This window comes from Manacus vitellinus, unplaced genomic scaffold (genome assembly GCF_001715985.3).
Source record: "Manacus vitellinus isolate BGI_N305 unplaced genomic scaffold, ASM171598v3 scaffold_5_pilon, whole genome shotgun sequence".
Lineage (NCBI taxonomy): Eukaryota > Metazoa > Chordata > Aves > Passeriformes > Pipridae > Manacus > Manacus vitellinus.
This window is the reverse complement of record NW_021940682.1, coordinates 6513646-6529088: the sequence shown is the minus strand read 5'-3', so window position 1 is coordinate 6529088 and position 15443 is coordinate 6513646. Positions and strand designations below refer to the sequence as shown.

The 15443-nt window shown below is 48.7% G+C and overlaps 1 protein-coding gene across 1 annotated transcript in view; it reads left to right on the top strand.

The window, feature by feature from the left end:
• B4GALNT3 (beta-1,4-N-acetyl-galactosaminyltransferase 3) overlaps window positions 1-13521 on the top strand; it is a 64893-nt gene extending 51372 nt beyond the window's left edge. The window contains exons 10-20 of the mRNA XM_029963392.1: window positions 411-554; window positions 964-1073; window positions 1732-1832; window positions 3075-3151; window positions 3749-4754; window positions 5868-6166; window positions 6558-6711; window positions 7425-7497; window positions 7943-8096; window positions 8810-8936; window positions 9741-13521. Of these exons, the coding sequence (XP_029819252.1) occupies window positions 411-554; window positions 964-1073; window positions 1732-1832; window positions 3075-3151; window positions 3749-4754; window positions 5868-6166; window positions 6558-6711; window positions 7425-7497; window positions 7943-8096; window positions 8810-8936; window positions 9741-9849 (2354 nt within the window). The 3' untranslated portion in view covers window positions 9850-13521. The remainder of the gene's footprint in view (window positions 1-410; window positions 555-963; window positions 1074-1731; window positions 1833-3074; window positions 3152-3748; window positions 4755-5867; window positions 6167-6557; window positions 6712-7424; window positions 7498-7942; window positions 8097-8809; window positions 8937-9740) is intronic.
• Window positions 13522-15443: the final 1922 nt, after the last annotated feature.

The window sequence follows — 15443 nt, the reverse complement described above, 5'->3', positions numbered from 1 at the left end:
ATTCATCTTTTTTATCTCCTTTTAAAAGAAATGCAATACTAATGATACAGAGGCATCCATTAATTCCTGCCAGCATGGGGCTTCTTCAACACACCACTGCTGGTCCGTCCAAGACAGGAGGCCATTTTCCTCCATAACTTATCCCTGTGTGTGTTTGCTTTCAGTGACAGCCATGTTCCTACCCCACAGCTTCTGTATTTCCAGCTTTCTGGGTCAGAGCCTTTCCTTCCTGCAGTGTCTTTGCAGTGATGCTCCTGATCAGCACCATTTAGGCATTGCTGTGCCGGAGACAGCATTAGTGCCATGAATGCAAAGCCATTTGGGAAAGGCTGACGTTGGAGAGAGGTGCTTTTTGGGACAAGGGACAAATTAGCCCTTCCTCCCCCTTCTGTTCTCTCTCTGGTTTCTAGACGAGACGCTTTTAAAGATGGATGAGGTCGGGCATATCCCGCAGACATTGGCCAGTCACAGGAGCCGGCCTGCTGACAGCGCAGGCAGCGAGGCACACCCGGCTGACATGTTGAAGCCTGACCCCCGGGACACTCTTTACGAAGGTAAGACTTGCAAAGCAGCTGAGGAGGTAACTGCAGCCTGTCACAGCACGTGTGGTGACACAGCTGAGAAGCATCGTCCTCCTACACCACAGTTGTCAAGGCCATGTCTTCTTATTCCTGGTGCAGAAGAGAGGGGCTGCTGCAGTATCAGTCGCTGTAGGAGACAAAGCACAGACTAAACCCAGCTCCTCTTTCTTGACATCCAACTCACACAACATCCCCAGGCATAATATTTTTGTGCTAGTACCTTAGAGGGATGTAAGGAGATGAGTTGTGCAAGGTTTGCTTTATGTGTCTGTTACCATTTCACACGGATAAATAAAAACCAGGGCCAGAAGTAGCTAAGCTGGTGCATCAGTTGCAGCCGGGCTCCTCCTGCAGCACTTGCCCATGTGTTTCCTCTTCCCAGTGCCTCTGCTCAGCAAGTCCCGTGTGCGCCGAGCCTTGCCCGACTGCCCCTACAAGCCCAGCTACCTGGTGAATGGATTTCCTCTGCAGCGCTACCAGGGGCTCCAGTTTGTAAGTTTTATTTCTTAAGCAGGTGCTTGCCCAGGGGAACACAAGGAGGAAGGAGAGAGAGATCCCATTAACCACGGGGCTTCTCCACCGATCTGAAGCTCCTGGGCTGATCTGATCATGTGTTCGGGTCTCTGCATCTCAGTACGTGCCAGAGGGCAACGTCAAGGAAAGGGAGATGAGTGCTGTGCACTGCTCATGTGTCTCACCAGGGTACAAGTGTGTGTGTGTCTTACAGAGCCACTCAGGCCTCAAACCAAAGAGCTGAGCTTGCCTTCACACAGAACCTCACAGTGGCTGAGGATTTCATTCTTTGTGGGGTGAACTGTACCACTAAAGCCCCTGACATCTCTTCAGGAGGGCATGGCCACCTCTCTCCCGCCTAGTTCTCACTCTGTTATTTGAATTAAGCTCACAGTTACAGAGATGGACAGACAGATGCTGAGAAAGGGAGGAAAAGACACACCCAGGCACATATCCTAGCATGCTTCCTTCTGTTTTCCATTCTCACAGCCTGCTACTGCATGCCTTGGAGAGGCAAAGATTTAGTGAGCAACTCCTACTCCCTTTAAAAAGGGCTGGTTACCCTGCAACTATGTCTGGGTTACCTTGTGACTGATGTCTGGCATTTATGAGTTTTACTTTATTTTTCTCTGTTCAGGTTCATTTATCCTTTGTTTACCCAAATGACTACAGCCGCCTGAGCCACATGGAAAAAGAAAACAAATGCTTCTATCAGGAAAACCCTTATTATTTGGAAAGGTAGGATGCTGCAAATGTGGGTTTAGTAGAAGGGAGGGAGGAGATGGTTTGAAGGCTGGAATTGGTGTGGAATTTCATACTCACTTCTGTAGGACTCTCAATTTTTAAAGATTCCCTAAGCCTCGCAAAATATTAAAGTATTTATCGTTTCTTTTGATAACTTAAGTGAAAATGTGTTTAGGTCTCAAGGGGAAACTGCCTCTGCTTTTCTTGCACTATTAACCCAGCAACAGAGTCAGAGCATGTTTGTTTCACTACATCAGGGAGTGTATTCCCAGGAAACTTTGCCTGACAGTGGCTGGAGCCTCCTAAAAGCTATCACTGTGAAAGCCAAACCGTGCTCACCACCAGGCATCTCTCTGGGGGAAGAAATACATGTCATTCAGCTTCACTGGGGCCTTGATCTCAGTGGTGGCCCCACAAGAGAACTGCTACTTACATGCTCCCCCCATAACAGACAGACACTTTTCATGAGGACTCCTGTCCATTCAGGAGGACTTTTTTACAGGATAAGAAATCACTTTACCAGTGAGATAGCTGATCGTGGCCTCCCTGTGTTCAGGATCTTATTCCACCCTCCAGGACTATTCTGAGGGCTAGAACAACAGATCATGGCATGAGTTTGGGAGGAGACTCGTGGTTCATAATGAAGGATAGGTGGCTACCACGGGCTGGAAGGTGACACCCAGGTTTATTACTTTGGCAATTCATTTGTACTGCGACTGGATTTGGGAACAGAGGGCCCATTTTGCTTGGCATTAAGCACATATGGAGGGAAACACCCCTGGAAATCCCTCCCAAAAGCTTGAAGCACAGGCATATGAGGACAGCACACAGGCAGTAGTGGTATAAGAGGAGAGAGAGGGAGATCACTGCAATCAGCTACTTGAGCTGCTTTTGCAGCGTGATAATTTGCATTTGTGAGCTTTAAGGAGGAGTTTAAGGGAGGCTGAAGAAGTGTTTCAGGGTACTTATACTGGGGTTTCCTCCTGCACCTATGAGAAAATCTCTTGAGAGACTGAGATAATAAGGAAGGAAAATGCATGTCTTAGGCACTGCAGAGTAAGATCTGCTTGCCCAAAGATTTGAAAGATGGTGATGATGTTTGGAAAGAAGGATCTAGAGGTGCTGGGTAGATGTAACCGGAGTAATGGATCATCACCTCTGAAGCAATGGCTATTATTTATTTGGAAAGGGCAAAGTAACTTTCATCAAACTTGTGTTTTGTTCTTCCCTCTACAGATTCGGATTCTACAAGTACATGAAAATGGATCGGCCAGAGAAGAGCCTGGACTCTGGAGAAAAGACAGAGCAGCCAGGTAGGGGCCCTAGTGTCACAGCCAGAAGATCCTTTCACCTGTCACTTTTGCGCGTGTTCTTCCAGCAGCAGCTGAAAGAAGCTGTTGACTTTCCATAACAAGGAAGTCACAGCCTTTTCCTGCCAGATTATTGTGTCTGGGAGGAGATTTTTGCTGCAGCTTTTACTTCTTTCAAGGGCAGGTTGGGAGGTCACCAAACAGTGGGCTGTAGGAGACAACATGACAACTACCTCTCAGGCCCACAGCTTATCTGAGATGTAATTCTAGCAAAAACATGGGCAGGAGCAACAGAGCCAAAGCTCTGTATCATGGTAGCCGGTGCTCACACCTGCCTTGCAAATCTGAGGCCAGACAAGACAGCTAAAGGCAAAGCCAGACACCTCCACAGCCTTTGGCAGTGGTGGCTAAGAGGTGCTGAGAAGGTTGGTGCTAGCAGGAGCACAGATCCCGTGTGTGAGAGCATCCCTGTCCTCTGAGCAGGAGGGGCAATACTGAGGTGAGGCAACAAGTAGCTGCCCCCAGCAGGATGAGTGCCTGGGTTAGGACAGGGAAAGCAGTGGGAAGATGCCAGAGATGTAACTTCAATTACTCCTGCAGGCTCCCAGGAGGGGAACCTGGATGACCTGCAGTACGAGGAGCAGGACACGGAGAGTACCCGTCCCGCCGAGCACCCTGGCACAGTGAAGGCAGAGCTGTTGGGCAACCCTCCCGGCAGCATTTTGGGTAGGGACAATATCCACGAGGACTATTCCTTCCGGGAGCATCGTCGGCTCCTCTCAGTAATGGGCAGTAACATAGGAGAGGGGATACAAAGGAGAAGGACAAAGAGGTCTGGTGTCAAATCAGCCGTGCTGGCCTCTACTAACCAAAGCCTCAGCCAGGTTGGCATGGAGGGGAACCCAGTAACAAAGAGACCCCGTTTAAAAGCTGGTGTCAAAGACAACTCCAGGAGCCCTCTGCAGCATGCCAGGGCCATCCAGGGGAGAGTGCCTGTCAGAAGGGCAAACCCTCCTTCTAGGACTGTGTCTCAAAGACAGCAGTCTTTTAGCCACCCAAGGGACTCAGGGGTCACAATTCCCAAAGGGGTGAGACCTCGAGGAGATCTCAGCACTGCCAAGGACGGGCTGCAGCCAGCAGGCACCGTGCCAGCCAGGAAAGGAGGCCCAGTCTCTGGCAAAGCCAGCAGACGCTCTGTGAGCACTGCCAGCCCCAGCCATCCTGGGCTGCCCCAGTGGCTGAACCAAGTGGAGTCCTACATTGCTGAGCACAAGGCAGCCAATGGTGGGGACATGGACGAAAGAGAGGTACAGGTGCCATCTCCTGTGAAGGGCAAGTCTGCACCTGTGGCAGCAGAAGACGAAGAGGAAGAAGCGGATGGGGAGCCAGAGGAGGAAGATGAGGAGGATTTTGATTACGTACCAGTGTTTGACCAGGCAGTGAACTGGGAGCAGACCTTCAGCGCGAGCAACCTGGACTTCCATATGCTGCGCACAGACTGGATTGACCTGAAATGCAACACATCAGGAAACTTGCTGCTAAGAGAAAGGGAGGCCCTGGAAGTTACACGTGTCTTCCTGAAGAAGCTCAACCAGAGGAGTAAAGGGTAAGGCACAGTGAGAGAACCAAGGGACAGAGTCCCGGAGCTGGTATACCCTGCTGCACAGAGAATGCCTGTCATGTGAGTAACTAGTGAGAATCAGAGGATAAACTACATGTGGGAAATAAGATTTCAGGCAAGGAATCTATGTAAAACACTGGGCTTTAAATATACCTCTTTTGGCTGATAACTGGTGCCAGCTTTTGCTGGTGCTCTTTTTTTACATGGTCTTGATATGGTTCTTTTTCTTCTCAAGATTTACCATCCTGATTGCCTTTCTGGCAAACAGACATAATTCCTCTGAGCCTCCATAAGCTAAACAATCCAACTCCCGACTCTTCTGTTGGGTTGGTGTCTATTTCCATAATTTTTTAACCAATCCTTTTCCATGCAGGTTTCAGTTTGAGTTAATCTTCCTTGACATAAGTAATCAGTTTCCTAGATATTTTATAGAATAGGTGTTATGAATTTCCAATCCCTGCTGTCTGATGCTACATCTTAAGATCACATTTGTTTTTTCAGGGTCACATCACACTGTTACACAGTCAGGTGTAACTGATCACTACACACAAGCTTTTGTCTGGCAAGCATCAACTTTACAGCAGAAACTCTTGTTATGTTCTGAAAGGGCATGATCTGGCATTTCATCCAGTTTTGGCCATTCCAAACCTAAAGCTCACTCCAGTTTTTGCTGTGTGATTGCTCAGTCCTCCTCCATGTTCTTGGCTGATAAGCTGTCATGAGCCAGTTTCACTAGCCCAAACATACTCCTTGTGCCAAGATCGTTGTAGGTGGTGTTGAGTACACTCACTACTACCAGCCCTACAATCATTCAGACACATTTGTTATTTTCTGTGTCACCTTTATTTCATTTCCCCTGCCAAATATTTTTCTCTTGGCCGGAATCCCAGGTCTAATCCCACATGCTTGTGGATTTAGGAAACAGGTGCTAAACCTTCCCATGGGACTTTGGAAGCAGTGCAGCGAAGCAAGGGGAAGCTGGGGACAGAAAGGTTTGTGCTAGCCAGGAGGAAGGAGCCTAGCAGAGATGAACAGGCTGGAGGTGGGAGCAGGGCTGGTGTAGAGGGGACATGCCCATGCCAGCTCTATCTCCTACAGGCGGTTCCAGCTGCAGCGTATCGTGAACGTGGAGAAACGCCAGGACCGCATGCGGGGCAGCCGCTACCTGCTGGAGCTGGAGCTGCTGGAGCAGGGAGGGCGGCTTGTCCGCTTCTCCGAGTACGTCTTTGCCCAGGGCTGGCAGGGAGTTGGTGGCAATGAGGAGGAGGAGAGGAAGATGAGGAGCCTGGTGTGGGGTCGCCGGCGGCACCTGATGGCTGTGGCGAACGAGCCAGAGCTGTGCTGGCCTCAGGGCTTTTCCTGGAACCACCGCGCCATGGTTCACTTCGTGGTGCCAGGTAAGGACAGCCTGCCTCCCCAGGACACCGAGGGATGGCACGGTGGGCGGTTCCCATGAGGGCAGTCCTGAACAGTGAACCTGGGCCAGTCTCTACCATCTCATTTGGGTCACTTCCAATTTCTGTTCTCTCCAAGTAAAACCCCCTCAGAAATATTATAGGGCCCAAACTTCCATGGCTTGTAAGCTCAAAGAAAACTCCTGTCGCATGGTGGGAAAGAACCCGCACTGATTCCTTGATTCTTTGGACCAGGTTTTCAGCCTGGGCCTGTTTCAGCATCCCTGCAAGGTTATTGGGGTTTGACAGGAGGCAAGAAGCCTTGCCTGTTGAGAAACAACACCATCACTGAAATCAGTTTGCTTAGATTATCTCCCTGTTGCAATACAACCAGTGAAAAACCAGGCACGTTGGGTGCTGCAGTTCATCTCTGACATGGAAGAGCTGTTCCAAGTCACTAAGGATCCCAACTTCAACATCATCATCACAGACTACAGCAGCGATGACATGGATGTAGAGAAGGCTCTGAAAAGGTCTACCTTGCACAGGTGAGAGTACTGCTTGATCACAAAAAAACCACTCACATACATATACTGCAAACACAGCACCTCTGCCAGTCTCTGTGTGTTGACCAGCCACAACCTGCTGCAGCTGGAAAACCAAAGATAACATCCACTCAGACCTTGCACATACACATGAATATGTTGTTATCATGATGTGCATACACACCATGTACTGCGTGGAACAGTGTTATAAAAGTGTAAGGCAATAGCTAGTGTAGTATTCCAGCCAAATTTGTTGAATTTGTCTCTATTTTCAAGTTTGCAAGAGAGAAGACAAAACAAGTCTCACAGTGATGGGGGACAGACAAGAAAGCTGTGAGAAATAGGACAGGGAGCGTGGAGGCCTCTGGGGACTCCGCTTGCTCGAATAACTGTCTGGCTTACCCTACCCTGATCTGAACCAGCCTTGGCTGGTCATTTCCTTAACACACCAGTAACAGGTCTAGTCCTAGAATAGACTGGACTATAGCTGAAAAGACTTTTGCTAGGCATTGCCGTCCCCTTGCTGCACAAGGAGGAAGACTGAGGGCATGATGGGAACTGGAACAGTGCTAAACTTGTGCACTCACCCAGCAAAGGCTTTCCTCGTCCTTGAGAGGGTGCACGGGGTGAGGGCAGCTCCACAGCCTGATGCCCGTGGTGCTTCCTGTGCCACCGGCACATGGGAACTGAACTTGACTTTCCCATCTGTCCCCCAGCTACCAGTACCTGAAGCTGACAGGGAATTTCGAGCGTTCTGCTGGGCTGCAGGCGGGAATAGACCTTGTGACGGTAAGTCTGGGCACCCTTGGGGTGGATACTGGTGCTATCATTACTTTTGGTACTGTACACGCTGTTTCTAGGGAAGGGAATAGCTTGGCAGACTAGATCAAATGTGGATATGTTTCCTGTCCTTCCAGAGTAAGGGTCTCACCCTGTATTCTGAGGAGCCTGTGTTCTGTTTGGTTCTCAGTCCCCCTGCTGGGACTGTCAGACAGGAGGGAAATCAGCAGTAGCAGCTTTGTGATACTGGCTCTGCCAGGTCATAGTTGTGGTATTTTACATTCATCGTTGAACAGCCACTCAGTGGCTGCTTTACCAGCCTCTAGGACCTCAGTTTCTGATGCAGCAACAAATGGCTTTTTAATTGACTCCCCTATCTCTGTCTTCCTGCTCCTCAAGAAAGACTTACTGAAAGTCAATCTATTTTTTTCCCAACCGGTGTGGTTCATTCCAGGACCCGCACAGCATCATCTTCCTGTGTGACCTCCACATCCACTTCCCAGCTGGAGTCATTGATTCAATCAGGAAGCACTGTGTGGAAGGCAAGATGGCCTTTGCACCCATGGTCATGAGGCTGCACTGCGGGATGTCCCCACAGTGGCCTGAAGGTAAGAGGGAGTGGAGCCTCTTTGGCTCAGACCTTGGGGAATGGGGAAAGAAGCAGGATGTCTGCCACCTCTAGATTTGTTCCTCTGGTGTTGTTGAGGTCTGAAGCTTGAGGTACTTCCAGGTCCACAAAGTGAGGGTGTGTTAGATGTGGTTTAACAGCATCAAGTACCTGGAATTTGAGATCAAAAAGCTAGCAGAGCCCTTTGTATGATGTTTCTCCTGGTCATCTCCTGGGGCTCTTTATGGATTTAAGGACCTTGGAAAACCCTTCCTTTACTCCCTTCTGTCCATTTCTCTCTTTTCTTAGAGGGCACAGCCTGTCCTGAGGAGAGCTGGTAGAGCAGGGGTGAGGGAAACCAACCCAAGTCAGAGGGGGGAAAGTGGCATAGATCATCTTAGCATGGGATTTTCTTTAGACAGAGGTGGCCACCCGGAGCCATTCAGGCACAGGGCAACTCTGTGAAGCTGGGACAGGCCAGGAGGTGTTGGAGGCTCTGCTAACAAGTTGATAGGACAGCCCATGCTGTCTATCCTCAAGTCTTTCTCACTTTCCAAAGCTGGTTGGAATGGTTGGCTCTGCCTTGCTGCTGAGTTCACTCTCTGGTGTCAACATCATGCTGAAAGTAGTTTGAGTCTCTCTCCAGAATCTCTGCTGGAGTCATCAATGGTTCCAAGCACCAACATACCTGTGCCTCTTTTGTGCTCTCCTCAGGCTACTGGGAGGTGAACGGGTTTGGTCTCCTGGGCATATACAAGTCTGACCTGGACAAGATTGGAGGCATGAACACAAAAGAGTTTCGGGACCGCTGGGGAGGAGAGGACTGGGAACTCCTGGACAGGTAGGCATCCACTGTCATTGTTCATGTGCTCAGGAAGGGAGACCCATTGGATCTTGGAAGACCAGTGACCACAGGAGTAGGGTTATAAGGAGATTGAGATGTCTGCTGCCATAAGCTCGATCGGTGAGGGAGAGTCTTTGAGCCTGTCCTGACCTCAAACCTAGTAGGACAGGAGACACAAAACACTCTCCTACAGCCACTAGTAAGAGAAGAGCCATTTTCTGGTGCCTTAGTACCACACTGCTGGTTGGCCACATGCAGATCAGGCACTGGTGATTGTGAAGGCTTTGTCCTCTTCCAGCAGTGCAGCACACAGTCTGGGTCGCTCAGACTTCCCATATATCATTTAGCAATTGTCCAGAAGACCAACTGTTGGAGAAACATTTAAAGGTCACAAGGTACAGTTACAGTTTCCAAGAAGTTTGTAGTGAGGGATCTCTGCTGGACAAATCCTAGGCCTCTGGGTTTGTAGTTCTAGGCTTTGGGCCCTGTCCTGTCTTTTCTGACAGCTGACTACAGAAAAGACTAGCATCCTGAGCAGTCCTGTGCTGCCAGCTGTCTTTTTCTCCTAGCCTGGTTTGTGCAGGCACTCCTGACTAGTCCTTCCCTCAAGGGTGCATAAACACTCACCAAGTGTCATTAAATGCCTGGTTATGGGTATGAGATACCCCTGAGCTATTCTGGACTATCCAAGAGTTGTAGTCTCTTGTCAACAGCACAACTTAAAAGAGTTTTCCTGGGGCTGAGCCCCCCCCAGTATCTTTGCGATCAAGTTTTCTCTGAGTCTACCCTTCTTTCTGCCAGAATCTTACAGGCTGGGCTGGAAGTGGAGCGTCTCTGCCTGAGAAACTTTTTCCACTGGTTTCACTCAAAGCGGGGCATGTGGAACCGACGCCAGCTGAAGACACTGTAACCTTCAACCCCACAGCTGTTCGGCGGCACCGTCCACCATCTCATCTAGATGTGCACTTTACTGAGGCACACAGCCGAGCACACAAACTCTTCCTCTGCCTCCAGAGCCCTCTGATGGGATGGCACAGCCAGGGAAGGGGTGATCAGGCTGGCGGAGCAGGAGCTTCTCTTCTGAGCCGTTGTATCCAAGACGTGGGATCCACGTCTGGCTGGGAAGGTGTGCGGGGGAGATGTCGACAAGGGAAGGACTCACGTTTCCTGCTGTGCAGTCTGGTGGATGGTACAGTGGGAGAGGTGCCATATTTCCTGTTGAGTCTTGCACCAAACAAACACAAATCCCAGCTAAGCCCAGAATGGTTTATTTAGAGCAATGCAGCTTCTTTTTCAATACTTGAATGAAAAAAAGAAAAAAAAAAAAAAAAAGAAAAAACCACAACCCTCCCCATTTCCCCTCCTTCCCTATCTCTTCAGTATCCATGATTTTGGACTGGGGACCAAAGTTCTCTGGACTGTATTGCATCCACATGCCCATGTGCTGACCCAAGGAAATCTGGATATGGAGGAGCTAATAGGCACTTTAGGCTGCTGGTGCTTAGACGTTTCTCTGTGCTTTTCACTTTAGTCATTATGAAAAACTGTGCTCATATTCAGCAAATTATGGGCCATAGATGGAGATGCAAATACATTTCCCTTCCAAGAGCCATGTTTGCCTGTAGCTGGGCGAGCTGGTGGGGGTGATGTTACAATTCCACCTAAATTATTGATCCACTTCCTGAGGATAGTGGAGGGGTTATACAGAGAAGCTAGGAGGGCATCTCAGGAGGAACTTTGCAGCCTTATCTGACAGACATGTGTTTGTCCTAAATAATATCAGGGAAACCCTAGCAGGGAAGAAGTGGCAATATTTTAGTAGTTGAAATATTGTGATTTTGTCAGAAGAGGAGACAGAGTATTCTGCTCTCAAAATCCTGTACATTTATGCAGCATCTAAAAGTTAATTTAATAAGTTATGGCCTCACAGTTGTGTCTTGTCCTAGTTAGACTCTTATGCAGGCTTCTTGGTTGAAGAACCAGCACAGCTCTTGGTGCTTCATCTCTGAAACAGCCCTGGGAGCTCTGGCCTGATACAGAGGAGGTGGCCTCAGGTCTTAGCAAGTGCACTGGATGTAAAGAATGGTGAGGACAGAAGAGGGTTGAGTGAATAAAAGGATAGGCAGACCCATGCTGTCATTGATGCAAGACCTGTGGAAAGAGCCCACAGTTGGCCTGACACTACAGGAAATTCTCATCCCCTAAAACTCCTGTTAATGCAAGGCAAGATTGTTTTTTCCCTGTAACCATTTTAGAAGACTATATACACCCAGAAATCCCAGCACACTCAGGACTTTACACTGGAGCTCCAGTGGTCCCCGTACCATCCTAAAAAGGCTGCTACTGGTCTCAAGCTTGAGGGGAGAATGTGACATAGAATGCTGCTCTTGGGGAGTTGTTGAGACGTGAGTAATGGAGGTATGTAGAATACAAGCAATGCTGACATGGTACTTGTTTTTTTTTTTTTTGCTTTTTGCTGATGGAGTCATTCATTTGTTACTGGTTCTGTGGTGCTTGACAAGTCCATCAAGTTCCACTATTGTAGAAAACTGAACGTGCAAGTTCTGGCACGTGAGATAGAAATCTTGTCAAATCATCTGCTTGCATCAGTCTGGGTTTTGTGACTGATGGAGTTAGAAAAAGGCAACCAGATAGAAGAAAGTTTTGCTGTGCAGTGTGCAGCCATAGTAAGAAGTAGACAAAAGACAGCTGTGTCTCTGACTCCACAGAGCGTTTGCCAGAATGGAGACACTGAATATCCCAGAAGAGGCAGCCTTAGCCATCTGCCCAAGCCAGAGCAGTCTTCCTATTGAGGGAAAGTACTTTACCCATGTAGATACTAAGAAATTAGTCACTGCAGCTGAGGTGAGAGGAAACAGGCTGACAACAGTCAACTTTTCTTTTTTTTTTTCCAAAAAAGTGTTATAGGAGTTTAGGAGGCCAGGGCCTTGTGATGCAATGTTGCAATAAGCTCTGTTTCTGCCTGGAATGTGCAGTGTCAGTCATGCTCTCGGTGCATGTCAGAGCCTGTGCTTCACTCAAAACACAGGAACAGCCCCACGAGAGTGCAGGTGAGCTGCTTTCCAGGCTCCAGGACTGCACCTCCACAGCCTGTCCAGGCTGGCTCTGTCACGCAATCCCTGTGGAATGGGGAGAGGCTATCGGGAAGGGCGAATGCCGGGACGCAGTGAGGCAATAGCAGGACCAGCTGTCTGGCCCCATCAGGCTGAGAACAGCATGATGCCCATTTTGCAGATGGAGAGCTGATGGATTCAGTGGCAGCCTATAAGTCATGCACAGGGAGGAAGGGTTATTTGTACCATGTGCTTTCACATCTGGCTGTAGATGTGGTCTGCAGCACCTAAAGTCAGCAGCTAGCTTTCATCTGCAGGTGCTGGTAAGAATTAGGTGTATCCAGAAGGTAACTCACTTGCCTTAATGATGATATGAGTAGCTCCTCTTCCCCACCAGAGAGGACAGTCATCAAAGAGTGGACTGGAAAGCAGCGCTCATTGCAGCACTGCCAGCAGAATTTGAGGATTTTGCCTCCGTTTTTCGGTTGAGACTGTGCTCCTTCCTTCATACCTTGTAACCCAGGCCAGTGTCAAGCAGAACTACCTCGTGAGGGCTCCTTGGTGGAGATGTAAGGAGTTAGTGGTTTTCAGTCCCATTTCCTGATGGCCAGTGTCCCTGCTGTCAAAGCTGCCATCTCAAATGTTCTTCCCTTTCTACCACAGTGGGAATTCTCAGTTGGTATTTAAGCATTGCTGTAGTAAACGTGATTAATACTAATTGGCACTAGCTGGCAGTCTCCATGGAGGAGCTTGGAGAGCCCATGGGGACAAAAGCTGTCTTCCAACCCACATGCTCAAAGACCAGTGCAGGTAGAGAGAGAGGGGCTACACTCTTCTCAGTTTGCCAGCCAGCAGCAAACCTTGCAGGAGCAGTGCTGGGCTTTGCTCTGGGGCTGTTGTCCCTCTTCCAAAACAACCTGCATGCAGTTTTTCTCCCCAGGCAGAGTCACAGAGGCAGGGAGAGCAGGAAGCCCAGCAGGAGCAGGTAGTCCCACAGCCATGTAGTGAAAGGACATGGCCCGCCAGGGTAGTGGCCAGACCAGAACCACAGGGGTTTGCCCCATCACTAACGTCGTATGTCTTGCATCATCTCTGGGTCCAGCACAGCTCCCAGAGGGGAGAGGGAACCTGGCTTCACCATGGCCATGAAGCTGACTCCCCCCAGCAGCTGATCACATTTCTCTCGCTAAGATCTCTTTAGGAAGCTGTGCCGAGTTTCTGGCCTTGATATGCATCCTGGCTGTGTCCTGCCTCGAAGGCAGGAGGAAGTCAGTAGCTTGGGATTTTCCGTGCATCAGACAGGAGCAAGCTGCTCTGGAAGCTCTCTGGCTGGGGAGATGATGGGCCATGGTTCAAGGGAGACCTTCCCTGGGGCAGGATGTGACCAGGCTCTGGGGCCTGGGCCCCCAAGTACGCAGTGCAGGGCAAGGGGGCTCTGCCTAGAAATGTGACTCTGTCTTCAGGACTGTGAACTGTGGGGCTGGGCCTTGTTTTGCAGGTCAGCAAAGGGAACGAAGAAGGGCTGGCTTTTATTCTGAGCAAAATGTTCTGTGTGAAAATTATAATGTGATTTGTTTTGTCATTGTCTTAATGTTTGCCCAGTATGAACATCTCTTCTTATTGCCTACAAATGTCTGAAGTTGATTGTTTTTTAGATACAGATGCCTTGTGTTGAGAATCTGAGTTGTACCTTTGAATTACCTGCCTTAAAGTGGCTCTGTGCCTTCAAGACAACTCCTGGGCCACCTCTCTGTTGGAGCTGGGGGATGTACAGATTCTCCCTCATGTTTTATAAATACATTGTCTTCCTACAAGAGCTCACTTCTGTCTGTGTGTTACTCGCAACCACATCACCATGCAGCAGGGATTAGAAACCAGGTGTTGCTCCTCTGTCTTCATATAACAGAAAGCATAGGCAATACCAGAGAGACAGATCACTCTCTGCCCAAGGCAGCAAGAACTCTGCAGCAGGAAGTGAGTGGGAGATGCAGCAAGCAAGGTTAGCCAGGAGCGAGACCTGTTTCAGTCTCTCTAGGTCTGCAGAAAGTGGGATGGAAACACAGCAGTATTTCTCCTGTCTTCTTGGGTTTGTCATGTGGAACAAGGTGGAAACACTGAACAAAGCACAGGTGTGATGTGATCATAGAGAATGTGGAAAACAAAGTGGTCCTCCTTGCAAGCAGAGGAAAATTGCTGGAGAAGACCACAGGTGAGAGCCTAGACCCAGGTTTGGTACTTGGCACAGTCTACACAAATGAGAGGTCAACTCTTTCACAGCAGCTGCTTATTTAGATTCAATTTTGGCCCATTTTTGCTTCAGCTGTGTGTTGAGTATCAAAAGCTTGGCAGGAATGGAGTCAGACATGGAGAGGGGAAAAGGCAGCCAAGGTTGCTAATGAGTGTGATTTCATTATAATGAGAAATTATTATTATTAAAGGTGATGGGGGAAAAATATTCTGGTGTGCTGCCAGTCTTTTGCTTGTCTGGGATGAGTGACAGGAAACCTTCTCTGCTCAGGCAGGCCTCATGTACTGTCATACCTGATGTAGTAGCTCTCTGAAACAATGATGAAGTTAAGATCTGGTAAGGAAATTCCCCTCACTGCTTCTTTCCCAGCTGAACCTTTTATTTTTTCCCCTCTCTTTACATTCAGTCATCAATGCTAATTGCTTTGCCTCCTGCTCCATGAAGCAATGAGCCCTAGGGTTTGGGATCTGCGCACAGAATGCATAACATTTTACCTTTTCATGAACCCAGCTGGCCAGTAGTGGCTGAGAGCCCTTAGCTTGTGGTTTTGCTTTGCCTACAAGTGGCTTGGTTACCCCTACAGTGAAGCCTTTTTCTGGAGGAGAGCAGGATAACAGGCTTCCCAGAAACATCCACCCCTGTCTGCTGTCAGTCTTGGCACAGAGCAAGGACTGAGTTAAGCAGCAAATCCAGTGTCACTGCAGACCTGTCATCCCCCAGATAAAGTGGAGGACAAGTCTTTGCCTGCTTCACCAAACAAATCCCAGACCGTGCTCAGCTTTGCCACTTTAAATTCTGGTAAATACATAACTGGTATTTTCCACCCTCCTCTTTTTATGCAACTTTCCTTCAGCTGCCAAAAAGTCAATTGCAAGTACCAGCTGATGCTGGCCCGTGGCCTTACCCACCACCTTCTGAGCAAGGTCATTCACACCCTCTTCAGAAAAAAGCACAAACTGTGACTTACAGTGAAATTTAGTTCTGTAAAGCCAAATACAGAATACAAATGAAATCTGTCTGTATCTATTTCTAAGTGTCAGACACTTCTAGTAGCTCCTCAAGACCACTATGAGGATGTTTTCATGGCATTTCTGTCTCAGTGGTAGCAAGGATATGCAAAATTAAAAATCCATATTGAACTCTGATTTTGCAGTACAATGAAAAAAATCATTTAATAATCAG